Source organism: Pan troglodytes, chromosome 18, assembly GCF_028858775.2.
Source record: "Pan troglodytes isolate AG18354 chromosome 18, NHGRI_mPanTro3-v2.0_pri, whole genome shotgun sequence".
NCBI classification, from domain to species: domain Eukaryota; kingdom Metazoa; phylum Chordata; class Mammalia; order Primates; family Hominidae; genus Pan; species Pan troglodytes.
In genome coordinates, this window is record NC_072416.2 from 26,762,363 (window position 1) to 26,789,802 (window position 27,440).

Sequence of the window (27,440 nt, forward strand, 5' to 3'; positions counted from 1 at the left end):
AGGGAGGTGTGGATGGAACAGATCCTCCCTCAGAATCTTCAGAAGGAACCAACCCTGCCAACACCTTGATTTGGGACTTCCAGCCTCCAGAACTCTGAAATAATAAATTCCTTTTGTGTGAAGTCACTCAGGTTTTGGCTCTTCCTTTTGGTCTGCTAGGAAACTAGTAGAACCACCAGGTATTAAATATTTATAATTTGCCATGCACAGTGCTAAGTTAAGGTGTGCACTAAGATACTTTATCCCATAAAACTCTCTCAGCAGCACCAAAAGCAAAGTATTGTTGGCATCTCCATTTTATAAGATGAGGAGAAGATTGAGGTTCAGAAAACAGTGAATTTCTCAAGGTCGTACAGCTTGTATGTGGCAAAACTTGGACACGTACCAGGTTTTCTAACTCTAAAAGTCCATGCTCTAACCATTATGCAACGCTGGGCCACAGTCAGGGGCCGAGATTCCAGGCACGCTTTGCCATTGGGATTCGCCAGTAAAGTTCATCACCACAAACTTTCCAGCCAGGAATCCCTGGGCTACTTTCCTCTGTTTTATTTGCTGTCATCAGAGTTCTGCTATTTATCACATCTCTCCCAGAAGATTCTTGGAGAACAGATGTGGCTTGGAATTTGATAAGAACGTCACTTCAACACATCCCTTCAGTCTGTTTGGAATCCTCACCCTGGAGAGAGAGGGACAGCTGAACAAACAGCCCACGCCCTCTATGTTGGTATTAAAGTTTCTGGAAGCTCCAGAAACTGCTTGAGACAATTAATAAGAGATCATTTCCATTTAAAGGAACATTTTTGAACGTGGGCATCACCAGCCAGGGCAATGGCTACTTTTCTGCTCTTTTCCTCTCCCATGGCAAAACTGCACAGCATATGGCCGGGCGCGGTGGCTCATGCCTGTAATCCCAGCACTTTGGGAGGCTGAGGCGGGCGGATCACGAGGTCAGGAGATTGAGACCATCCTGGCTAACACGATGAAACCCCGTCTCTACTAAAAATACAAAAAATTAGCCGGGCATCATGGCGGGCGCCTGTAGTCCCAGCTACTCGGAGGCTGAGGCGGGAGAATGGAGTGAACTCGGGAGGCGGAGCTTGCAGTGAGCCGAGATCGCACCACTGCACTCCAGCCTGGGCAACAGAGGAGACTCTGTCTCAAAAAAAAAAAAAAAAAAAACTTCACAGCATATGTGGAGGCAGAAAGGTCTGCCCAAGCCACTTGATGGAAGCAGGGCCATGTTTGTCCTGCTTATTGGGCACATCACCAGTGCCTAGCATCATGCCTAGAACAAAATTCCCAACAGAGCTTGTAGACCTGATGGAAGAACTGGAATCGTGACTGCAGCATGAATGCACACCAAGCTCATCTCGCCAAGCAAATGTTAGTGGTTGTATAAGAAATAGAAAAAGGAAATGACTGTTCTCTCTGTGGCTATGTGCAAGGTGGATAGGAAAAGAGGAATAGGACCAGGATCTAAAACTGAATTTAAAATATTCCAGCACTAATTTGCTCACCACTGAACACTTGGCACTTAGGGCTTGATGATGGGTGTGTTTAAGGGCATGGATTTAGGGGACAGGTGACTAGGTGTCACTTCCTAGTGGAATACGGACGAGTCACCTAGCTTTGTTAAGCCCTCCCTTCTTCATCTGTAAAATAGGGATAGCAGCAGTTTCCACCTTACGTATTTACTGTGGGAATTAAATAAGATAATGCATATTGGAAGTAATCAGTGGGCATGTACATGGTTATTGTTATAAAGTCCAAACTGTCCCAACGTTGCCCTTTTTTTCCTTGGCACAAACACTAGGCCTTTGAGTATCACAAATTCTTTGTTCAGCCACCCTACTTGGTGGCTGGATCTCTCTGATTCTATTAGAGACAATTGTCTGCTACATCTCAGAGAGATGGGAGTCAGCATCTGCAATTTGATTTCTGAAGCTTAAGTGCTCATATCCTTATAGGAATCATAGGCCAAGGTTTGTAGATCCAGATCGTTTAATCCTAAGGAAGCACTGTTCTTTTCCCTTTGGCTGAAATATGCCTCCTGTGTCCCCGCCTTGCTAGTCCTATTGATACTTCAGGTGTCAGCTTAACCATCACTTCCCGAAGAGCATCTTTTGCTGACCCACTCAGCGATGTTAAATCTTCCATTTAAACACTCCAAGAGCAATGTGTACTTCTGTTTCAGGGGTCTCATTATGATTGATGTTAGGTAGTTATTTGTACAGGAGTGTAAGCTTCATGAGGGCAGGAACCTTGTCGTTCTGCATTCCTGGTGCCTATCTCAGTGTCTGACACATCCTAGACCCTAAATTAATGTTAACTGAATGAATTGTCTAGCCTTCTAGGTGCTGGATAAAACTAGGAAAGTTGATGCATTTGGAAGGCCCAATGAATTCCATCTCTGTTGCCTCTCTCAGTTGAAGCTTTAAACAATATTGTTATTATTGATTGAAAAGAGCATGCATAACCAAACCCAAGGTGGCAGGGACCACTGCTGACCAAGCTGGGTTGCAAATTAAACTGCAGCCATTTTTGATCATGTGGTTACTCTTCTTTTCCCTGATCCTTCTTGAAACACTTATTCTAAAACGAGGGTCAGCAGACTATTGGAACCCAGGCTACTGCTTATTTTTGTAAATAAAGTTTTATTAGACCATAGCCACACTCATTCACTTGATCCAGACCGCCCTGCAAAGCCTATAATATTTCCTGCTTGGCCCTTTATAGAGAAAGAGGGACTTGATAAATCTGTTCTAGTTATCTATTGCTATGTAGCAAGTCATTCCAAAACATAGAAGCTTAAAACAACAGCCATCCTATATTATCTGTCATGGTTTCTGTGGGTCAGGAGATTGGGAATGATCACTGGTTGGTTGTGGCTTGAGGTTTTTCCTGCACTGGCTGGAGCACCTGGGGCTGCCTGGTCATCAAGCTTATCATGTAGTACCAGGGTTTCTTCATGGGGTCTTGTTCCCTGGTCTAGCATTGTGTCTTGGGGTAGAAAGGAAAGAAACTGACAGAAGCTACAGCCTTAGAAGTCTTGCAGGGTCTCTTCACCACATTCTGTTCATTAAGGCAGCCGCAGTGCCTGCCCAGGTTCAGAGACTCTGGCTCTGATTGGAGGAGTATCAAATATTTGTAGACATGTTTTAAAACCTCTATAAAGTATCACTTCCTTCGTGCTATGGGGACAGCTCTCAAAATGTAACTCCAAGAGAGGACAGAGAGATTTATATTGAAAATGAAAGCTTGATTAGAATATTAAGAAGAAAAGGAAAGTTTTCCCTCATCCTATTAATGACTGCTGAGAAAGTGTTAGGAAAATCAGGATGGAAGGATTCTGTCAGCTTTACCTACTGACATCTCCTAGCCACCTTATTAAATGAATCAATTTTGATAATATCTGGTGATTATAATCAACATAGGAAGAATATGTTTATTAAAATGCAGACTCCCAGGTCACAGCCCAGAGCTCCTGAAGGAGAGGGAGTGCTTGGAATCTATATGGTAAGCAAAGACCCTCAAGTGATTCTGACATAGGCAAGAGGCGCTGTCCTTTATAAAGACTGGAATTTGCCTTGTTTTAGGTCACATACTGACATGATGCTACTTGGCTTCATGTATTTTAATTGTTATTAAGAATTTGAGCTACCTATGTAATAATTTTGTTTTAGGGATCTCTAAGATACATAATACATTCAAAGTAATATAAATAAAAATAACTTTATTGGAGGGATATAAAGGTTTCAAACAGAAAATGGCTAAGCCTCATGAGAGATTGGAAACTGAAAGCAAGGCCTCTGCTTGTTCTCTTACCTTCTTTGTTTTTTCCCCCCTGCCTCAAACATCTATTTTATTCCTCTTTGCCTGCACAGTGGTAGAAAAGGACCACGCTAGGCTGAGTGTGGTGGCTTACGCCTGTAATCCCAGCACTTTGGGAGACCTAGATGGGTGGATCACTGAAGGTCTGGAGTTTGAGAACAGCTGGGGCAACATGGTGAAACCCCATTTCTACTAAAAATACAAAAATTAACCAGGTGTGGTGGTGGACGCCTGTAATCCCAGCTACTTGGGAGGTTGAGGCAAGAGAATTGCTTGAACTCGGGAGGAGGTGAACGAAGATCATGCCACTGCACTCCAGCCTGGGCAACAGGGTGAGAATCTGTCTCAAAAACGAAAAACAGAAAACAAAACAGAACAAAACAAAACAAAAAAGGACCACTCTAGGAAGATCTGTGTATTCTCTGTTGAGGGACCCAGGACTGACTCCTCAGAGTACCCTAATTCAAATTCTTGGGAGGGGGAAACCGATTGGCTTGGCTCAGGTTGAGGAACTTACCTCTGATCCAATCAGCTGTGACCAGCTGTATCCACTGCCCAATCAGAAGGTTCTTCTAATAACACAGAGTTGGAAGAAGTGAAAGGCATGCTAGGGTTTTCATTTCCAAATTAAACTGCAGTCATTTTTTATCATGTGTTTACTCTTATTTTCCCTGATCTTCTTGAAACACTTGTTGCAAAACAAGGGTCAGCAAACTATTGGAGCCCAGGATATTGCTTATTTTTGTAAATAAAGTTTTATTAGACTACGGCCACACTCATTCTCTTGATCCAGACCGTCCCGCAAAGCCTATAATATTTCCTGTTTGGCCCTTTATAGAGAAAGTGTCCTGACTCCTGCTCTAGAATTCAGTTCGCTTCTATGTCTAAATTTTTGCTATGCCTTATGCATGTCCATTCTGTTTTCCGTTAATCAGTATAGGGCATGTTGTTGAGGACAGGGCAAGACACTGGGAATCTTCACACACCCCTGTTTATTGACTTTTAAAACTATCTGTACAAATGCAATAGTATCTCCTACGATGCGGAGCACATAGCATTGCTGATTTGCAAGAAGATTTCAACTGCTACTTGAGATTGTTTTAGGTGCCGTGTAGTTGCACTATGAAATAAAATTAAATCACGTTATGATAAGGTTATTTCTGTGTCTTCTTTTACTCTTTCTAATTACTTGAACAAGCAAATCTCATTTGATGACAATATGCTCTCTAACAACTTTCTAATACAATTTTTTCCTTTAACAAGGAGAAGATGCAGAGCCTGACTCAGAACCTTCAGCAGCCAGCAGTATATAGCTAGAATTTACTGGCACCGCTTTGCTTTTATTTATTTTTATGCTTATCTTCCATTTATGACTTGTGATACTGGCTTGCCATTAATAGTGGTGATATAAAGTTTCCTTTTCAAATTTAGTTAAGTTGAAATGTGACTAGATTTTTAAAATGCTAAGCAAATAACAGTTTAGGTGGCAGGAAGAAATGTGAAAAAACGGATATGAATGATTGAAGTGCGGAAATGCCTGAGCTACAGTAACTGACATAGTTACAAAGCAGCCCTGGTGCCCAGAGGAGGTAGTGGCCGATTTGGTCTGAATGGAACCTCCAGATTAGAGGAGGAGATAACAGCCCAGTGGAATCTCAGATTTTCAAAGCAGTGCAAGAGCATGGAAGGACGTCATAGACAGTGGGAGTCGAATGTTCAAAGGAAAAGAAAGAACAGGATGTGGTCATGGAATTGTTTGGCTTTCAAGAGCCACTGAAGGGCTTTCAGCATTCAAGTGGCACAGTCAGAGCTGCATTTTCAGAACAGTCATTAGCTGAAGCAAGTTAATCTCCCTGAGCCTCAGTGTGTTTGTCTACGAAATGGGGGTAATTGACACAGATGTAGGATGTCCACCCTGTCCCTGGTGAAGGGGGAAATTCCCAGCCATTCTGCCCTGTCTCTCTTCCATGTGGAAGGCTAAGATGTCCTATCATGACTGCATCTGCACTGAAGGTGTCTAGGGCCCCTCCTTCTCTCGTTTTGGTTGGGGGAATGGGAGGTAGTTGCAGATATTCAGGATTGTTGGATGGTGCCTTGACCGGTGGTGATGGGTCAGGGAGAGTGTATTAGTCTGTTTTCATGCTGCTGATAAAGACATACCCGAGACTGCGTAATTTATGAAAAAGAGGTTTAATGGACCTGGGGAGGCCTCAATCATGGTGGAAGGCTAAAGTCACGTCTTACATGGTAGCAGTCAAGAGAGAATGAGAGCTAAGCGAAAGGGGAAACCCCTTATAAAATCATCCGATCTTGTGAGACTTATTCACTACCACTAGAACAGTAGGCAGGAAACCGCTCCCATGATTCAATTATCTCCCACCAGATCCCTCCCACAACACGTGGAAATTACGGGAGCTACAATTCAAGACGAGATTTGGGTGGGGACACAGCCAAACCATATCAGAGGGTGTCCACTGTCAAGGACAGCTCAGCACCAAGCCCTTCTTACTGGGCTCTGGAGTTTCTCAGCTGAAAACTCTTCTTCTTTCCATCTCCAATTCCTCTGCTCACTTGTCTTCCAGCTAAGTCACCTCCCTGCCCCCTCCCTGCACATGTCCCGGCCCCAGCTCTCTCTGGAATCCAGGAGCAGGAAGTCCCGGTCTCCACCTGACTCTACATCTTAGGAAAGTAACTCCCTTGAGTCATTGTTTCTGTGTTAGTAAGCATTGAGGAAGGAAAATACAGCCCTTGGGTACCAGGGAGAGAACAGAGGGAGGCAGGAAATAAACTGAAGGTGCCCATCCTAGCACTTGGAGCCCTGTCTTGCCATGCACGTAAGCAGAGGGTCTGCAGGAGCCACTCAGACTGGCAGCTTTTCTTTTTTTATTGTGGTGCTGGGGAAGAAAGATGTTAAAAAGAGTTCTCTTGCTGTGGAAGTGTGTGACAGGGACCCTCTTCCTAAGGTGTCCCAAATCCCTGCATCTGCCTGGCCTTTGTCACTGTGGCTGTGATGAGAGAGAAGATGGTGAGGACAGGAGATAGGAATGCTGTGAGCTGGCAAGCTCAGCTCGGAAGCTTCAGTGCATGGGTGCATGATCTGGAAGCTTCTGTGCATGAGTTTAGCCAGACCTTTTGCTGCTGGGATAAGAGCTGAGTGGGGTGTGCAGAGCTGCCTTCCTGCTGCTAAGCTTATTCTATGTGTCACCCCTTCTAGCCTGAGTCCTCTGTTGCATCCTCTGGTCCTCCAGCTGAGTTGAGTGTAGCATCTAATTTCCTCAATCACCTGAACTCTGGCCCTGATTGGTTCCCTTACCCTCCTGAGCCTTAATTTCCTGCAATATGGGATTCACAATGGCACCTACTTCCTATGATGTTATGCAATACAAATGAGTAACAATAAGTGAAAACCTGGAATTGTTTGGTCAGTAGAAAAGTGCTCAAAAATGTAATGGTGGTTAGTATTGTTGCCTGCAAAATATCTGACACAGTGCATGCAGTGAATACTTCAATCTGATTCTTTCTTCCTCCAGGAAGCCTTCCTAGAAGTCCCCAAACCAGGTTAGGACTCTTCATAATGGGGTTCTGCCTTGTGCTTCCTACAAGGCTTCTTGAGACAATCTGCTGGTCATTGTTCTCTCTGGCATAATCACAACCAAAGAATGTTCAAAGAATATTCCCCCGGTTGGGAGAGTGGGAGAGGGGGTGACACGCAGAAAATACCGATGTGTCTGTGAGCCACACTGGTTAACTGGCCCTGAATATGACCACAGAACAGCTCATAGAAGGAAGCCCCAAGACAACAGGAGAGGCTGTTAAAATATTAAATTAATCATCTCTGTAATTAATTTGCAAAATATTTCTTCCTCTCTGGAGTTAAGGGTCAGAGAACGTGCTTGTTTCTTTATTGCTGTATCCCCAGTGCTTAGCAGGTTCTTAGTGAACATTAAATACTTGAATTAATAAAGGAACAAGTGCCCTAATTTTAGTTTTGTCAGTCATTCACTCATTCTGTCATTCAACAAACATTTATTGAACATGTACTATGAGCCAGGAGCTATTGCAGGCTCTTGGGTTACACCAGTAAACCAAAACAGCAAAGATACTTGCCCTCATGGGGCTTACCTTCTAGCTAGGCATTGACACATTGCCTGTTACCTCAGAGGGATCAATATACAATCATCTCCCCTGGAACCATCCTCTCTTGATTGAGTTCAGCTATTCAAAGTGCGAGGTCAGGGCTGGATGCAGAATCACCCCTGTAATCTTAGCACTTTGGGAAGCCAGGGCAGGTGGATTGCTTGAGGCCAGGATACCAGCCTGGGCAACATAGTGAGACCTTGTCTCTACAAAAAATAAAAAATAAATAAATTAGCTGGACATGGTGGCACTTACCTGTAGCCCTAGCTACTTGGGAGGCTGAGGCAGGAGGATCACTGAGCCCAGGAGTTCGAGTCCGCAGTGAGCTATGATCATGTTACTACCCTCTAGGCTGCAGTGAGTCATGATCATGCTATTGCAATCTAGGCTGGGTGGCAGAGCAAGACCCTGTGTCTGAAAATATAAAAGTGTGAAGTCAATAGAAAACATTACCTGTTGTTTCAGAGTCAACAGAAGGCACCTATACAAAGCTAAGTGTGGCTACAAATGAACACCAGCTGCTCATAACTGGCCCCCAGACTCCTTCCAACTGCCCTGACATGCTTGCTCTCTTTCCCAGGTCATGCTTTCAGAACGAAAAGGCACAGATGAGCTCTATGCTGTGAAGATCCTGAAGAAGGACGTTGTGATCCAAGATGATGACGTGGAGTGCACTATGGTGGAGAAGCGGGTGTTGGCCCTGCCCGGGAAGCCGCCCTTCCTGACCCAGCTCCACTCCTGCTTCCAGACCATGGTAACTTGTCCCATGGCCCTGGGTATTCCACCTCCAGGGCTTCACCAGGCTTTGGCCAAAGCTATCTTAGCAGCACCCAGCACAGAGATACCTGCACCCTTCCCTTTCTAGACACAGAAAGATGTAAGGCCCAGGGAAGTCAGCTGAGAGTTCTGAGGTTGCTACTGAGAAACGCTCTCCCCTGAGACAGATGCTGTCTCAACTTAGATAAAGGAATTCAGGCAACTGGTTTTATAATCAACAGAGCAGGGCCTTTCTCTGACAGCAAGGAGTGACTTGGGGACAGGAGCTGGGTGAAAAGGTTCACAGCTTGTGGATCTAGATGGTTCCATTCAGCCCTCCAGACCTTTGGATAAATGCACAAGTACATCTCTGCAGGTTGCCTGAGGCCTTTGCATGGGCCTCATTGGAGGGAGGATGTTGCCTGAGAACACAGCCCTCGAGGACTCTCAGGGAAGGTACACAGTGTCCTGGGAAGGAGCTAGTGAGTTCAGAGCCATGGCTGCCAAGGTGAGAAGGGAGCACTTGTCCATTTGTCCATTTTCTGCTCTTGACTGTGATTTCAACCCTATCTGCAAGAGCAAGAGTCCCTGCTTTAAGTAACCTCTTACCTTTCCCTGTTCAAATTAGACCTTGGTTTCCATACCCAGGGATGGAGAGGCCAGAGCCCAAATGCAAAGGGGTACAAAGTTAATTGATGCCTTTTAGGATTCTCAGGGCCAATGACCTGGTGACTTAAGATGTTTTGGGGGCTTTTCAAGATTAATTTTGACTCTATCCAGTTCTCAACTTACTGAGTAGAGTGACTGATTTTAGAGCCCAACCCATATATGAGATGGGACACTACAGTACTTTGCATCTAATTTGATGTCTTTAGTGATTTCCCTCTCACTTTAATTCTTTTCTTTTATCTGTTCTATTATCTGCTGAAGATATCCTGGGCTGTGTGACCTGTAGCATTTTCACAGTCTGGATTTCACTGACTGTACGGTCTTGGGGCACCTCAACACGTTTCCTCTGTCTTCTGTATTTCGTGCAATTGGCAGCTGGTTCTGGAGGCTTGGTCAGACTCAGCTAGGATCTCTTTGGCAAGACCATAGATGGTGACCTGTTCTTTCATCTGAAGTCGTATAATGGCTTGTTGTCTCTCATAGTGAAGTTGGCAGCGACTGATGGTTGGTGCCTAGATCTGTTAACTCATTAGGGATTGTAAAATGGTGATATCCTAATTCTATCATTTATTTTTCATTTACTAGTGAGAATGCCTTTATAAAGAAGGGCCTCCCTTCACCTATTACTTAGTTCCCTAGTGGTATAGTTCCTGTGAGAAAGGCAGGATAAATGCTTGATTCTTTCTCTTTATTTAATAGTTCTCAAGATAATAAATTGGTTCACTATTGTGCTCCAAGGGTGGCTAAAGTTGGCTTTTTTTTTTCTAAATGGGTCTGGCTCTGTCTCCCCAGCTAGAGTGCAGTGGCATGATCATGGCTGACTGCAGCCTCGATCTCCCATGCTCAAGTGATCTTCCCACCTCAACCTCCCTAGTAGCTAGGACTACAGGCACACACCACCACGCCCAGCTAATTTTTGTACTTTTAGTAGAGACCGGGTTTCACCATGTTGTCCAGGCTGGTCTTGAACTCCTGGACTCAAGTGATTCACCTGCTTCGGCCTCCCAAGGTGCTGGGATTACAGGCATGAGTCACCATGCCCGGCCAAAGTTGGCTTTTAAAATAAACTGTTTTGAGTGGAAGAAGAGACAATAGAAAGAAAAATATTAAGTGAATGATAATTTACATCATGCAATGGAGACTTGGCAAAGACCAGGAAAGGGGTACACCTAACCTTACTAGTCCAAATCTCTAGTCTTACCGTGGGGATTTAAGGCCTAAAGGTGTTCAAGTGGTGATAGAGACAAGGCTGGGATTTAAACCTCTAGGCTCCCCTACTCCCTTACCTTCTGCCTTTTCCATTGGTTATCCCCAGATGGATTCATTGACATCATCAGGCAAAGGACAGTCTCCGTCCAGTAAATCAACTAAGTAAGAAAGGGACCTTGTGCCCAGCATAGAGGCTGAGCAGCAGCAGTTTTCCATTTTAGTTGGATATGTTGAGAGTGGGAGAAATGAATCATGGGTGACTAATGTTCATTGTAGTGTCTTTGTTTGTGGTTTATTATTTTAAAAATGATTAAATAGAGTAGATTTGAGATTATTCTTTTAATATTGAACCATCCTACTCACCTATATTTCAATATGCTTTCTGGAATTAGAGAGTAGGGGCTGGGTGTACATGGAAATTTTGCAGAAGTCTGGGTCCCCTCCAGGGATTGTCATGTGCCAGGGAAGAGAGACTGAGAACCAGGAGAGCCTAGAACACAAGAGCCCAGTGGGTTTGGGTCTTGCATGGTGACATGATTTGGCTGTGTCCCCACCCAAATCTCATCTTGAATTGTAGTTCCCATAATCCTCATATGTCGTGGGAGGGACCAAGTGGGAGGTAATTGAATCATGGGGGCGGTTACCTCCATGCTAGTTATGATAGTGAGTGAATTCTCACAAGATCTGATGGTTTAAGAGGGACTTTTACCCCACTTCGCTCTGCACTTCTCCTTGCTGCTGCCACGTGAAGAAAGACACGTGTGCTTCCCTTTCTGCCATGATTGTAAGTTTCCTGAGGCCTCTCTAGCCATGCTGAACTCTGAGTCAATTAAACCCCTTTCCTTTATAAATTATCCCATCTCAGGTATGTCTAATGGACTAATGAGAATGGACTAATACACATGGGAATGAAGGCCTCCCATGTTGGAGACCAATGCAAGTAATTGAATCGTGGGGGCAGTTACCTCCATGCTAGTCATGAGAGTGAGTGAATTCTCACGAGATCTGATGGTTTTATGAGGGACTTTTACCCCATTTCGCTCTGCACTTCTCCTTGCTGGTGCCATGTGAAGGACACGTTTGCTTCCCCTTCTGCCATGATTGTAAGTTTCCTGAGGCCTCTCTAGCCATGCTGAACTCCAAGTCAATTAAACCCCTTTCCTTTATAAATTACCCAGTCTCAGGTATGTCTAATGGACTAATGAGAATGGACTAATACACATGGGAATGAAGGCCTCCCCATGTGGAGACCAATGCAGAATCTCCCCAACCGACAAGTCCAAGGATGGAACAGATTGCTTTCTCAGTTGTTGAGGGTCTGATGAAGTCTTTAACCTATCTCTAGGGATTGTATCGATTGAAAGAAAAAAGTGCTTGGAGAGACGCACTCACTGCAAGCAAGAGACCCTGAGATGCCAAGTGCAGTTGGCTGAAGGAAGAGCAGATCCCCTTCCATCTCACCTGCACTCTGCGCATATGCTCATTGAATGAAATGCTCCAATTTAAATTATTTTTTCTCACTTCTTTGTGGGCTAAGCACATATATTTTAATGTTGCATAAATTAAATTTATTTTCAAAGACTTATAATAATGCCTACTATATGTGAGGCACAAGGCAAACAATTTTAAGTCTCTTGACAACTTAGATAGGTTCTGTCATCATTCCCATTGTGTAGACCAGGGGACTGAGGCCACACAGCTAGTACATTTCAGGGCCAGGATTTGAACCCAGGCAGTCTGGCTTTAAGGAGTTTTGCATTTAATTGCTATGCTCTGAGATCTTTTTAAAAAAACATGTATATGTATATGTATATGTATGTGTGTGTGTATGTGTATGTGTGTGTATGTGTATGTGTGTGTATGTGTATGTATAAGTATATGTATTTTTAGAGACAGGGTCTTGCTCTGTGGCCCAGGCTTGAGTGCAGTGAAACAATCATAGCTCACTGCAGCCTTGGGCTCCTGGGCTCAATAGATCCTCCTGCCTCGGCCTCCCTAGTAGCTAGGACTACAAGCATGCATCACCACGCCCAGTTAATATTTAAAAATATTTTGTAGAAACAGGGTCTTGCTATGTTACCTAGGCTGGTCTCAATCTTCTAGGCTCAAGCAATCCTCTTACCTCGGCCTCCCAAAGTGCTGGGATTACAAGTATGAGCCACCACACCCAGCCTGAAGTCTTTTGAGTGTGGATCGCCCAAAGACCACTCCACCTGACACCCCTGGGTTAGAATCCCTCCTGCAGGCCTGTCTCCAGGCTCCACCAGGAGCCTGTGCTCTAATCTAGCCATGGTCACCTCTCACCTGTTCAGTGAAGCCACACTACCTCCACCTCTTAGCTTCCCTATCTCTGCATAAAACTTGATGTTCCATCTGAGCCTCTACCATGCATGGGTCTTCAACAACGTTGCTTCATTCCAGCCTCACAAAAATTTTGCAGTGAAAGGGATTATCTACTCTCCCATTTTGCAGGTGAAAGGATTGAGAATCAGGGCTGCATGGTAGTTCTTCCTCGACACAGCACTGGGTCATTGGCTCATTGAGCTCAGAGCCCAAGCTTTTGTTAGTATATCATGTTGAGTTGCCACCAAAATGGCCTTGACAATGATGATACAAACAAGAACAAAAAGCAGCAGCTAACAGTAATAGGTTGGGCACTCTACTCAGCACTCTAGCTGTATTATCTCATTTTATCCTCCTGATACCTCTATTGGAAAGGTACTATTACTAACTTTAATTTACAGGCAAGAATGCTGACATTCAGAGAAGTTAAGTAACTGGTGCACCGTCACACAGCTGCTAAGTAGTGGAGCTAAGATTTGCTCTGCAAGACTCTAGAACCCCAAACCCGGAAGCCTTTGCTAACCTACCTGTGCCTTAACTTCACATTCCTGGTTTTGGCTTATAGAATATTTTCACTTTACAGCCAGGCACAGTGGCTCACACCTGTAACACCAGCACTTTGGGAGGTGTAGGCAGTGGATTGCTTGAATCCAGGAGGTCAAGACCATCCTGGGCAACATGGCAAGATCCCATCTCTACAAAAAATTAGCTAGGAGTGATGCACGCACCCGTAGTCCCACCTACCCAGGAGGCTGTGGTGGGAGGGTCAACTGAGCCTGGGAGGTCAAGGCTGCAGTGAGCCATGATTGCATCACTGCACTCCAGCCTGAGCTACAGACTGATACTTTGTCTCAAAAAATAAAATAAAATAAAATAAAATAAAATAAAATATAAAATATTTTCACTCTTACGATCACATCTAATCTTCACAAAAGCACTATAAGTATTATGGTCCACATTTCTATTCAATGGAAACTGACCCCCAGAAAGATGAAATGGCTCAAGTTCCACAATTGGTAAGTGGCAGTTCCAGGGCTTGAGCTCAGGTTTTCTAATAGCCCTTTGGGTGTTTTTTTTTTTTTTTTTAATACTATGGAAGTCACTCCGCTTATCCTACAGGGATATTGCAAGGATTAGATAAGATTTTATCCATGGGAATGATTATTAAAATTTAGGGAGCACTGCATATACATGAGGCAAGCCATTGTTATCATGACTAAAATGAGCAGGAAGGTGACACCTCTTTCTGGGGATGTCCTTGAAAATGGTCATCTGGCTCCTGCTCATTTTCTAGCATTGCATGGCCTGGATCTGCAGAGCAGGGCTTCAGAGGAGGCAGTGGAGCTGGAATAGGCCATATCCCTAAAAGGGCATTACTGCCTGTATACAGAGGGTATTACTGCCTGTATGCTGCCTGTATACAGAGGGTACTAATGCTTATTGATTCTTTCAACAAAGACTTATTCATTGAAATAATTGTATCAGGCCCCATTGCATCACCATGATGAGGTACAAAACAGATAAAGTCCCTGTTTCTTTGGAATTTACATTCTCTTGGGGGAGACTGATAATAAACTATAATAATGACACAAAGTAAAGAGGATGGAGATGGATGGATTGGGGCAGAGAGATGCTATTTTTGATAGGATCATCAAGGAAGGTCTCTCTGATAAGGATGACATCTGAGCAGAGACCAGGGCAAGCAAGGGAGCGGGGCATGTGGCTATCTGGGGGCAGAGTGTTCCAGGCAGCAGGAAGAGTGAGTGTGAATGCCCGCGGCATGAGCATGCTCCGCGTGTTTGAGGAACAGCGAGAAGGCCGGTGTCGCCCCGGTGGATTGTCATTTTGTATTTTGTGACCCAGAATTCTTTTTGAATCAGCTACCTTTAAAAAAAAAAGAGACAAATCCAATATAACATGCTGTAAATTTGATGTTTTTCTTTCTAGAGACTCAGAATTTTAAAGATAAAAGATTCTTAATAGACTTTTAAAAAATCTCAAAAGTGGCCAAAATACTGGATAAAAGTGAAAGAGACAACCAGCAATGTACAAAACCATTTTTTAAAAATCACTTTTTAAATGATGTAAATTCGATTTTTAAAAACTTATTTAAAAAAGCAAAGTTACATCAGAAATAATCTTATATTGGAATAAAAATATCTTTCAAACATATGCACAGCATGGTGTTAACAGAAAATGTAGGATATTAAATCCTATTTAAGATATTATTTTAAGTGTGTTAAAATTGAATATTCACATGGAAAAGAATCAGAAGGGGGCATAAACAAATCAAAATATTGATTTGATTTAGGGAGGGGTCTGTGGATAAGTGCCTTCTTTTTGAACTTACATCATTGCAGAAGTAGTTATAATATAGTTGTTTAAGTTTTTTTTAATGTACCACAAGATGGCCAAGTTAATATCCAAATAGATGCAAAAGCTCCCAGAAGGGGGTTGAGTTTTCAGAGATTTGCTCATTAGATGGTTTAGGCAAATTGTCCTAGAAGCACAAAGGGATAATAAGCCTGTACTCCACAGTCAGGTGAATCTGGATCTGTGATTGCTTGCTAGATGACCTCTAGGAAGTCACTTAACAGCTCTGAATATGGATTTCATCATCTTTAAAGTGGGCATAATCAGGGAAGATTAAAAGAGATGGTGAATAAAATATAATAAACATGAAATGGAGGTTGCCGGCATTATTAGAGCTGGACTGGAGGTGCACCTTGCTGCATAGGTACAAAAGAATTATGTTTCTTCCATTCCTTTTGCAGTTTTTCTCAGGGACAATTGTCAGCCCGGCACATTCATGCAATTTCCCAACTGCCAGTGGGCACAGGCAGTTAAGTTTCTTTAGCAAAACATCTATTTTAACTGTTTTCTTTTCAATTGAACATATGCACCTCTTTTTTTTTTTAAATAGAATTAGATTTTATGAGTCATTGAAGGACAGAAGTTACTTCCTCCCCAAATTTGCTGCCATGGCCCAGCAATAACTCAGTTGCAAGGCATGCTGGGAGGAACGTCAATTCAGAATGCAAGAGAGGACAGGGAGCGGGTGAGGATGATTCCCACTTGTAGAGTGGACCCCTGATGGCCCAAGAATGAGCCCCGAGAATGTCCCAGGGGTCCTGGTAACTCGGGCTCAGCTCTGGGCTGGCAGCAGTACCCAAGGATATGGCTGGACTTAAGGGCATTGCTGCAGGTGGCTCTGGCTGTTGTCTCAGTCAGCAGTGATCAAGTTGTAAGAAACAGAACACCCCTTCCCCTCCCCCCCACCAAACTGGCTCCAATAGCTCCAAAAAAACAGAGAAGACTTTTTTTTTTTTTTTGAGACAGGATCTCCCTTTGTCACCCAGGCTGGAGTGCAGTGGTATAATCATGGCTTACTGCAGCCTGGACCTCCTGGGCTCAAGCGATCCCCCTGCCTCGACTTCTGGAGTAGCTGCGACCACAGGCATGCACCAGCAAGCCTGACTAATTTTTTAAAATTTTTTTGTACAGATGGGGTTGAGACCTATGTTGCTCAGGCTGGTCTCAAACTCCTAGGCTCAAGTAGTCCCCGTACCTCAGCCTCCCAAAGTGTTGGAATTACAGGCATGAGCCACCGCGCCCAGCCTGGAGAGGATTGTTGATGAGAAATTAGTTAATGCGTGCAATGTACCTTATTCAGGTGATGGGTGCCCTAAAAGCCCTGACTTGACCACTATGCAATCTATGCAGGTAACCAAAAAAAGAGGATTTTATTGGAAAGAAACCACCCAAAGACAAAGGTGTACCTGGGCCTCATGAGGAGCTAGAATCTGTAATCCTAAAGCAGTCTAGAATAGATTTCTAGGTTTCTTTGTCCTTGCTTTCTTTGTTTCTCACTGCTCCTGGTAAACACGACTTCGTTAGCTCCTTGCAGTTTGCCTATCTGGCAAATTCCCTGAATTTCAGATCATAGTCCTGGGAAAGAGAATCTGGTTGGTTCAGCTTGGGTCAGGTGTTTATTCCTGGCCCAATCAGCTGGCAATTGGTTGCTACTAACTCACTAGGAACCTTTTAAAAGGGGTTGTATCTACAGGGAGGGAATAATTGGTGCTCATGCCAGGTGAGAGGCACCATCTTGAGTCCAAGGAGACTAACTGGATTCAAGCAGGACATAGTTATAGGCTAGTGGTACAAACATGGCATCATTGCCTCCCAGGGGTGGAAACTGGTGAGAGCTTGGCAGGTGTTAGTGCTTTAGCCAACTAAAGCCATCCAAGGATCTTGAGTACAGGAAATGAATCAGAAATGCAACCCAGGCAAATAGAGCTGGGGCAGGTAGGAATAGACACAGCCTTATGCTCTCTGTTTTCTTGATGGTGGCCTTTGCATATTCATTCAATAATCAAAGATCTGTGGAATTCCGAGGAAGAATAGAGGTAGTTCTAGCCTTTGAAAACTTTGGCCTCTATGTGGAGGGACAAGGCTTAGAAAGCTGAAAACAAACAAACAAAAAAGCTAGAGGAGCATCAATTGCTTGATTCTAACAGTGATTTCAAGGCTATAAAATACAGAGGAAGGAAAAGTTGTGTGTGAACACATGTCATTGAGTGCACACTTACTTGGGTAAGGCTTTTTGAGTTTGCATGGACTTGACATGCGTCATCTGATGTATCTTGGCAACACCCCTATGAAGAACAAGCTGTCATTACCCCCTTTTGGGAAGGTAGAGACTCTAAGTAACTGACCCAAAGTCTCAGAGCAAGTATCCAGTATAACTGTGACTAGAACCCAGGACTAGCTGATACCAGAACCAGGGCTCTTAACCACAGCACTACACAGCCTCTCTGGAGAGAAACAGATGGTTCTGAGCAATAAAGGGATCAGCTTCCAGACGGGATGAATCCACAGACCAGCTTGGAAAATCATTAAAGATCATTAAATAGACAAATTCTTGCAGCAACTTCCCTTGGAGCATGGTACATAGAGCTGCCCATGTGGTCGGTTTTCTCTGTTCATGGTATCTGATTAAAAGTGGCAAGTGTCCCCCTGGCAGTCACACAGGCATCATGTTACACTCCACTTTCAGCTGTCTTAGGGGAAGATTGTCTCTTTGAATTCCCTTGCTTCCTCTGGAGACCTCCAGGTGAATTCTGCACCTCCCACCTAGTCATCATTTTAAATCAGACTATCCTCATACTCATGTTCCAAATTTGGGAAATTCTAGCCAACCATTTTGCATAATGTAGTGACAGACAGACATTTAGTTTTATTTATTTACTGATTATGAGAGATTAAGGAGAAAGGGAATTTTAAATTACCTGAAGGCACTTGAAGCTTAGAGGGCAGCGGTAATAGTGTAATGAAGAATCACAATAACAATGACAATTTTGAAGAAGCCCTTTAAAGTCAAGCAGACTAGCCAGTTTGAAGAGAAAGATGGTGAGTTTGCCTTTCCGAGCTTTTAATTGGAGTTGACGGTGGAACACCCACGTAGAAACGTCCTGTAGCCAGCTGGAGCTGACTGGAGCTCAGGAGAGAGGGAGAGGATAGAAATATAAGTCAAGACTCATCAGCCCAGCGAGATGAGAGTTGAAATTCTGAGCTGTGACAAGTTCTTCTTGGAAAATTGAGTAAGTAGGAGAGAGCCAATCTGGACTTCAAGTCGATACGCAAGAAATACTTTTTTTGATTTTCATATATTAGAGTCCAACAAATAAGCCCTAATCAAAAAACACTGAGTGTGGTGATAAGGAAGATTTTGCAATAATTTCGTAGGAGGAATGGGGAACAAAGGCAAATTTAAGGGTGCTATGGAGGGGAATAATATGTAAGAATTAGAGGCAGTACGTGAGGTCCATTTAGTTAGCCGAAGCCCCCATAGTTCACTCTTTATGCCTCTCATGCACTTTCTTTTATCGCATTCCATTTTATTTATTTATTTACTTTTATTTGAAACAGGGTCTCACTCTGTCACCCAGGCTGGAGTGCAATGGTGCAATCACTGCTCATTGCAGCCTTGACCTCCTGGGCACAAGCCATCCTCTCACCTGAGCCTCCTGAGTAGCTGGGACTACAGGTGTGCGCCACCATGCCTGGCTAATTTTTTTATTTTTTGTAGAGCCAGGGTCTTGCCATGTTGCCCAGGCTGGTCTGGAACTTCTGGGCTCAAAAGCGATCCTTCCACCTCAGCCTCTCAAAGTGCTGGGATTACAGGCATGAGCCCCTGTGCCCAGCCACATTCTATTTTAGATTAGGGTTTGAATTAGTTGTATACTTGTTTTAACCAAGATTCTGAATTCCCTGAGGGCAAGCCTGAACCTTATTCATCGTTTTCATCCTTTTAATGCCTGCCTAATGCCATGACTTGCAAAAATAAGCGCTCGATGAAAGTTCTAAAACTCACTTCTCTGCTCCAGATTGGCTCTGGATTGCCTCTGACAATGTTTTCCAGATTTTGATGTTGCTTACTGTGGAGTGGGAGATGAACCTGGTGGTACATGAACACATTGCATTTATTTTTAAAATAAGTCATTTAAAGGATTGATGTACCAGAGCCAGACTGGATATTGCATAAAGATGATGGACTCCAGATATGCACTTCTTTTCTACAGAGAGGATGAATTTCCATTTATGACTTTAGTATGAAATTTAAAATTTTTAAAATAATTGTGTTTAAGTTTTTTTAAGTGAGTTAATAAAAATACTTTTAAAATAAGTCAATTTTAGTAGAAAAGGCAGACAAACTTAGTAAAGATTTTTTTCTTTTCTTTCTTTCTTTTTTTTTTTTTTTTTTTTTGACACAGGGTCTCACTCTTCCCCAGGCTGGAGTGCAGTGGCACGATCTGGGTTCACTGCAACCTCCACATCCTGGGATCAAGCCATTCTTGTGCCTCAGCCTTCCGAATAGCTGACATTAGAGGTGTGTGTCACCATACCTGGCTAATTTTTGTATTTTTAGTAGAGATAGGGTTTCACCATGTTGGCCAGGCTGGTCTCAAGCTCTTGGCCTTAAGTGATCTGTCCACCTTAACCTCCAAAAGGGCTTACAGGTGGGAGCCACTGCACCCGGTCCAGATATGTACTTGTTTTCTATAGAGGGGATGAATTTCCATTTATGACTTTGGTATGAAGTTAAAATATTTTAAAATAATTGTGTGTACGTTTTTTTAACGGAGTTAATAAAAATATTTTTAAAAAATAAGTCAATTTTAGTAGAGGAGGCAGAGAAACTTGGTAAAGATCTTAAAGCCGGTTGGGAGACAAGTCACGTTTGGGTGGATGGTCTTAGGCAGTGCATCATAATCTGGTCTTACCCTACCTTTCCCCTTTTTTCTTTTATATGACTCCATGAATTTTACTCCCCCTCTCCAGCAATAATAGCCATCAAATCAGGAGCGTAAGTGCTTAGTTGTATTTTCCACAATATACATTAAAACAAATACAAAGCCATAAAGGTGAAACCATCATACATCCATGGACTACCTAAAATGATCTCCTACCCATTTTGGGAAACACGGCCATTTGGAAATTTATCTGGCCCCTGTCCCTCGCCTGGGAATCCTTAACATCTGGCACCGTGGATTATCCACAGAAACATCTCTGGCAATAGAGTTGCTCCTGGCATAGAGTGGGCATCATTAAGTGTTTGTTCAGAAATAAAAGGACAGTGAGATGCCAACCGTAACATTTACTAGCTTAGGCGCTGGTGTGTTGAAGCCACATGCTCAGTACAGTTCAAAGATGATAGATCTTAGGGTTTCCCTGCATATGGTTAGTGGTAGAAACATACCACAAAACACGACCTTACTCACAGTGGAGCGATCCCCTGATGTGGGGGTTCCGACTAATGAGTCTGGGGGGCAAGCCGAGTTCTTCCAAGCAGAAAGCAAGCAAGTGAAATCTCTCTCTCACTTACTTCTCTCTCTGTGGCCAATGCCATCTGCTAGCTTTAAAAATAATTTTTAAAACAAGTGTTTTGGTTCTCTTCAACGTGCAGCAAAGACAGATGCTATTTTTAGGCTTGTTTTCTATTAAAAAAAAAAGCCAAAGAACCAGGGGCTGGGTGTCGGCAGTTCTGGCTTACTGTCTGCATTTTGCCACCAACTTGTATGTGACCTTTTGGCAAATCTCCTATGCCTTGGACCCTGAGAATATAAGTGATCATTTCACCTCCTTTTCTCATTAGACATGTTGAGAGGGTGAAGTAGTATTGGTCTGAGAAATAAAAACCATTTTCTAAAAATTAGTCAGTGTGGGCAACATGGCAAAACCCTGTCTCTACAAAAAATACAAAAATTAGCCAAGTGTGGTTGTGTGCACCTGTAGTCCCAGCTACTGGAGAGGCTGAGACAGGAGGATTACTTGAGCCTGGGAGGTTGAGACTGCAGTGAGCAGAGATCACGCCATTGTACTCCAGACTGGGCGACAGAGTGAGACCCTGCCACAGAAAAAAAAAAAAAAAATTGGTTAACTTGTGCTCTCCTGTAACCTGCCAGCTTCTGTCTTGATGTACCACTAAATCTCCATGTTCCTTCTCTCCCCTCCTGGACTGGAAGCTCTTTGAGGGGAGGACACATCCACACATCCATACAATGTCTAGCTCAGAACCTTTCACACAAGATGTACCCACTGGAGGCAGCATCATGAGGGGTTGAGAGTGTAGAGTCTGGAACCCAATGCCTAAGGTTCAGACCCTGGCTTTGCAGCAGCATATCAGCTGAGAGACCACTGGCAAGTTACTTACCCTTTCTGAGCTTCAACTTTCTCCTCTTTAGAAGGGAGAGAATGATTATACTTGTCACATTGAGTTTTGTAGAGGGACAAGTGAGACAAAATATGTAAAGCATTCAGCTCATCACGTGGTAAGTACCCAAGAGAGCTTAATTTCATTATTGTTGTTGTTATAATTATTAGGCACTCCCACATTTGATAAGTGCACATATGACTGTTACATATAAGATAAAGTTCTATGTGCTGTATGGAAGATTTTTTTAAATGGTGAATTAAATGCTTGTTATATGGCCAGCACCATGTTAGACACTCTACACATGTGTCCTTGTTTAATATTCTGTGGGCAAGTGAAAAATGTCCCATCTACAGGTGAAGAGAAAGCCCAAAATTAGATTAAATAACTGCTCAGTGTTGCAGTTAGTAAGTAGTGCAACAAGACTTCAAATACTGTATTGACTTAAAAGGTGAAATCTTTGCTTCACTTTCCCACCACCTCCTCTCCTGGTTTTATAGCCCCTCACAATAGCTTTGCAACTTTTGACAGCACGTCACCTTTTACGTTGTGACTCAGCCATAGCAACATATAAATATAACCAAAACATATATTCCACAAAAAGTACTTAGTGGTGTTCTGTGCAGCATGCACTGATAATTTCCATTTCATCATTTCATTATTTTTCTTTCTTCTTCTTCTACTTCTTTTTTTTTTTTTTTTTTTTTTTTGAGACAGTTTCACTCTGTTGCCTGGGCTGGAGTGCAGTGGCACCACCATGGCTCACTATAGCCTTGAATTCCTGGGCTCAAGCGATCCTCTTGCCTCAGCCTCCCGAGTAGCTGGGACTACAGGTGCTCACCACCATGCCTGGCTAATTTTTTTTTTTTTTTTTTTTTTTTTTGGTAGAGGCAGAGTCTTGCTATGTTCCCCAGGCTGTTCTCAAACTCCTAGCCTCAAGTGATCTTCCTGTCTCGGCCCTGCCAAAGTTCTGGGATTACAGGAGCCAGCCACCATGCCTGATCTCTTTTTTCTATTATTTTTTTTTAAGTTGATCATGACCCACCAAATTGATTCAATCATCAATTAACGTGAGATACAACTTGAGTTTGGAAAACACTTGTCTGGCTTCAATACTCAGGCAGTATTGCCAGGACATCTCATTTTCATCACATTTACAGTTTGCAGCCCTGTGTATGTTTCATTCCAGCCCCTCAGTCAGTCTGTTAGAGATTATCGCATATGTTATCCTCATTTTATAAATGAAGATATCAAGGCTCAGGGATGTAAAATGGTCTTGCCAAGCCTCCCCAGTAGTCAGAAAATGTGGAGTCAGAGCTTTGATTCCAATCTTCTGACTGTATGAATGCTGCTTTGGAGACCCAGTAACTCCTGCTGCCTCGAGGATCACCCATTTATTCACTTAATTAATGTATATTGATGTCTCACTTTGGTCAGGCATGGTGCTGGGCTGTTGGTACACAGCGGTAAACAAATTTTACATGGCTCCTGGATTTGTGGAACGTTCAGTCACATTTGGCATTAGTCCGTTTCTTTCAGAGTGAGACCCCGAACCTTTGTGTTAGCCTACGTGACCTTACATGATGAGTCCCTCAGCACCACCCTGGGCTCATCTCCTACCCTGTCCCCCTTCTTCTGTCTTCTCCAAGCACATGAGGTGTGCTCTAGCCTCAGGGCCTTTGCACAGCCTGTTTCTCCGCCTGGTAAGCTCTCACTCTCGATACCTGCATAGCTGCTTTCGTCATCTCCTTCAAGTCTTTGCTGAAGGATCGCCTTCGAAATAAGATTATCCTGAATACTTTATTGAAACTGGAACTCCTTTCTCCCATCTCATCCAGCTGGTACTCCCAATCCTCCATACTTTGCTCTGTTTTTCCCCCATGGCACTTTTTAATCTTTTAACCTTCTATTTTTATTTTTATTTTATTATTTTTTTTTTGAGACAGAGTCTCACTCTGTTGCCCAGGCTGGAGTGCAGTGGTGTGATCTTGGCTCACTGCAACCTCCACCTCCCAGGTTCAAGCAACTCTGCTGCCCCAGCCTCTCGAGTAGCTGGGACTACAGGCGCACACCATCATGCCCAGCTAATTTTTGTATTTATATTTTAGTAGAGACAGGGTTTCACTATGTTAGCCAGGCTGGTCTCGAGCTCCTGACCTCAGGAGATCTGCCCGCCTCAGTCTCCCAAAGTGCTGGGATTACAGGCACAAGCCACTGTGCCCGGCTATCTTTTAATATTCTATATAATTTATTTATTATGTTTAGCATTTATTGCCTTTTCTGTGTCTACTTGCTAGAATGAAAGACAAAGGCCAGGAATTTTTGTTGGTTTTGTTCACTGCTCTATCCTCAGCACCCATCTATAACCTGGTACCTAGTAGGACTCTGTAAATTTGTTTTTACTTGAATAGATAGATGAAATAAATAACCATCAAGTTCAAAATATAATTAACAAATTATGATGTGGTCAGAGATTAAAAAAAGAAAAGAAAAGAAAAAAGCCCACAGGCTTTCATGAAAGAGTATAACGGCAGACCTAATTTAGATTGGGTGGGTTAGAGGAAGTGACTTTTTTAGGCTGAGAACATAAGAGGGACTTCAGTTCCCAAATTCGTTAGCGCAGACTCTGCCATTGCAAGCCAAAGGAACGTAGCGTAAAGGAGAGATTTCACCCAAGCAGAAGTCTCTAAGAAGAGATAAAGTGATTCATTCATTCATTTAGCAAACACCCTCTGATGGAAGGAGAGAAGCGAGTCACATATTGGTGTTGCCCAAGGGCCAAAACACACATCTGACTTATTTAATTCCAGCAACATCACTGAGGTTCTACTATTATCTCCTCTTGACAGACAAGGAAACCCAGGTGTTGAATAACTTCTCCAAATACATCCAGCTATTAAGAGACAGAGCTGGATTTCCAAATGAAGTGTCTTTGGCACCAAAGCTTGTGCCCTTTCCCTCTCTGGGCACCTGCTATGTGCTAGTTGTGCTGTCAGAAACAGGGCTTACACAGCCAACAAGGGCATAGCCCCTGACTTGAAGAAGTTCACAATATCCCTTGAAAGACATGCTGAAAAACTTCCCTGATTAGGACACAGATTTTTTTCTGGCCCCAGTTCTTTTACTTCTGGACATGCCTTCCTAGGTTACTGTTTTTCAAACCTTGATAATTCATCTTTTTGTTTTTGATAGCCACTGTGTTATCTATTGGTGAGTACCTCAAAATTCAGTGGCTTAAAACAATAAGCATTTATTATCTCAGTTTCTGTGGGGCAGGAATTTGGGAATGCTTTACCTAGTTGATCTGGCTCTGGGTCTCAAAGGAAGCTGCACTCAGATTGCCAGCTGGAATTTTAGTCATCTGAAGCCTTGTCTTGAGTGAAGGATCTGTTTCCAAGGTGATTCTCTCACAGGACTGGAGTTGGTGCTGGCTGCTGGCAGGAGGCCTCAGTTCTTTGCCAAATGTACCTTCCCATAGTACTGCTTAAGCATCCTCATGGCATGGCGGCAGGCTTCCCAAAAAGCAAGTGATCTGAGAGAGAGCAGGGTGGAAGTTGTAGGTCTTTTACGCGCTACTCCTGGAAGGCATTCATTGTCATTTTTGCAGTATCCAATGGGTTACACAGGTCAGTCCTATTCATTAGGGGAAGGTACTACACAAGAACATAAATACCAAGAGACTGAAAAATCACTGTGGGCGGGGGGAGCATCATAAAGGCTGGCTACTACAGCTGTCTATCACCTGTAACATTATTTACTTAATATTTTCCACTTTTTGTTAAAATCAGCTTTATCCTAAACAATAATATCAGTTAAGTCACAAGATTAATATGCTAATTGTATTTTCCAGCAAAAACAAATATAAACTTGTAATTATTATTATTATTATTTTTGAAATGGAGTCTCACTCTGTCACCCAAGCTAGAGTGCAGTGGCATGATCATGGCTCACTGCAACATCCCCCTCCCGGGTTCAAGTGAGTCTCTTGCCTCAGCCTCCCGAGTAGCTGGGATTACAGGTGCCTGCCACCACGATTCGCTAATTTTTGTATTTTGTTTTTTTTCAGTAGAGATGGAGTTTTGCCCTGTTGGCCAGGCTGGCCTTGAACTCCTGACCTCAGGTGATCTGCCCACCTCAGCCTCCCAAAGTGCTGGGATTACAGCTGTGAGCCACCATGCCTGGCCAAAGTTGTAATTATTAATGAAAAAAATTATCTGTGTATCACCTACGCTCGCTTGCGTAGTTCCAGTGACACAAACCTTACCCTTGAGGAAACAGGAAGCCCAGCAAACAGGGATCTGTCAGAGAGCCCTGGTAGTTTTCATCATAAATTCCAGCTCTTCCCCCACTGTCCATTTGGAGCCCCAGAAGCTACAGGATGCTAATGTTGCTGTTTGCTGTCCTCTTCCAGGACCGCCTGTACTTTGTGATGGAGTACGTGAATGGGGGCGACCTCATGTATCACATCCAGCAAGTCGGCCGGTTCAAGGAGCCCCATGCTGTGTAAGTGAGAACTAGTGCTGTGCTTTCTCCTTGGGATAAATGGGTAGGTTAGTGGTTCCTTTGAGGTGTTTTTTTGCCAAAGAGGGATTTTTAAAGACCTCGGGCATCTTTTTGAAAAAATATTTAGCCAGGGAAGAAAGTTGTTCTGCATAATATGAGATACTTCTTTTTTTTCTGACACCAGCTAAGAACCTGAAGCTCAGACAGACACCATGGCTCATACCTGTAATCTCAGTGTTTTGGGAGGCCGAGGTTGGAGGATCACTTGAGCTCAGGAGTTAGAGGCCAGCCTGGGCACCATGACGAGATCTCGTCTCTATAAAAAATAAAAAACTTAGCTGGGCATGGTGGCACACAGCTGTAGTCTCTCCTAAAAATAAAACAAAACTCAAAGCTCTAAAACCACAGCTATTTCTTTATTTCTAATTCATGTCCCTGACTGCTTAGAAAGGCCCTATATCTTCCTTGGGGATTATCATTGTAGATTTTATGTGTCCATTTGCTAATATTTATTGAGAACTTACTATGAGCCAGGCCCTAAGTGCTTAACAAACATCGTCTCACTTAACCTTGAGAATAACTCTGGGAGGGAGATGCTACCATCCCTGCTTTACAAACAAGGAAATGGAGATGCAAGGTTTTGAAAGCTTGCCCAAAATCACGGAGCTAGTAAGAAGCAGTTCCCAAATTCTGACCCCAGTTTTTCTTTGCCCATGTTCTTTATCTTACACCACTCTCCGTCTTAGATGCCTTCACTCCACGGGGGTGAAGGATCAAGGTGCTCAGTGGCAATGGTCTGTGGTTCCTGTGATGGGGAGACTGATTCTGGGTTGTTGGAAATGTGTTTCCTCTGCTGAGTCAATTCCATCCCCTTCGGTTCAAAAGGCAGCTACAGTCTCTTCTTTTTAGAACACAGATTTCATCATGTCACTCCCCTGCTTAGGAACATGGCAAGTTATAGGAATTAGCAATGATAACCTCTCCTGGGGGGTTTTCTAAGATCTTATTGCCTCTCCAGAGAGCCCCCAGAGCTCATCTAGAACCCCACCTTGTCATACTAGAGGCTCGGTGGCTCCTACCCAGTTCAGCTTGCCCCCTCTCCTCCCACCTGGACAGGTTGTGAGCACTATGTTCTGATAGGATCTGCATTATTCTTGTGCTTCCAAATCTAGCCATTTGTATCTCCTGGCATGACTCTAATAGGACTAGCTTTGCTTTTACTTCTAACATCTAATTGACCACAGGCTTTAATTCCATTGTCACACAAGACATGTCA

General features: G+C 43.4%; 1 protein-coding gene across 4 annotated transcripts in view; it reads left to right on the plus strand.

Moving 5' to 3' along the window:
* The window catches only part of PRKCB (protein kinase C beta), a 380,988-nt gene that overhangs the window by 306,539 nt on the left and 47,009 nt on the right, over positions 1–27,440 (plus strand). For all 4 annotated transcript variants that reach the window (XM_016929638.4, XM_003315019.7, XM_054668319.2 and 1 more), the window contains 2 exons: positions 8,549–8,722; positions 26,073–26,164. In XM_016929638.4, the coding sequence (XP_016785127.1) occupies positions 8,549–8,722; positions 26,073–26,164 (266 nt within the window). The remainder of the gene's footprint in view (positions 1–8,548; positions 8,723–26,072; positions 26,165–27,440) is intronic.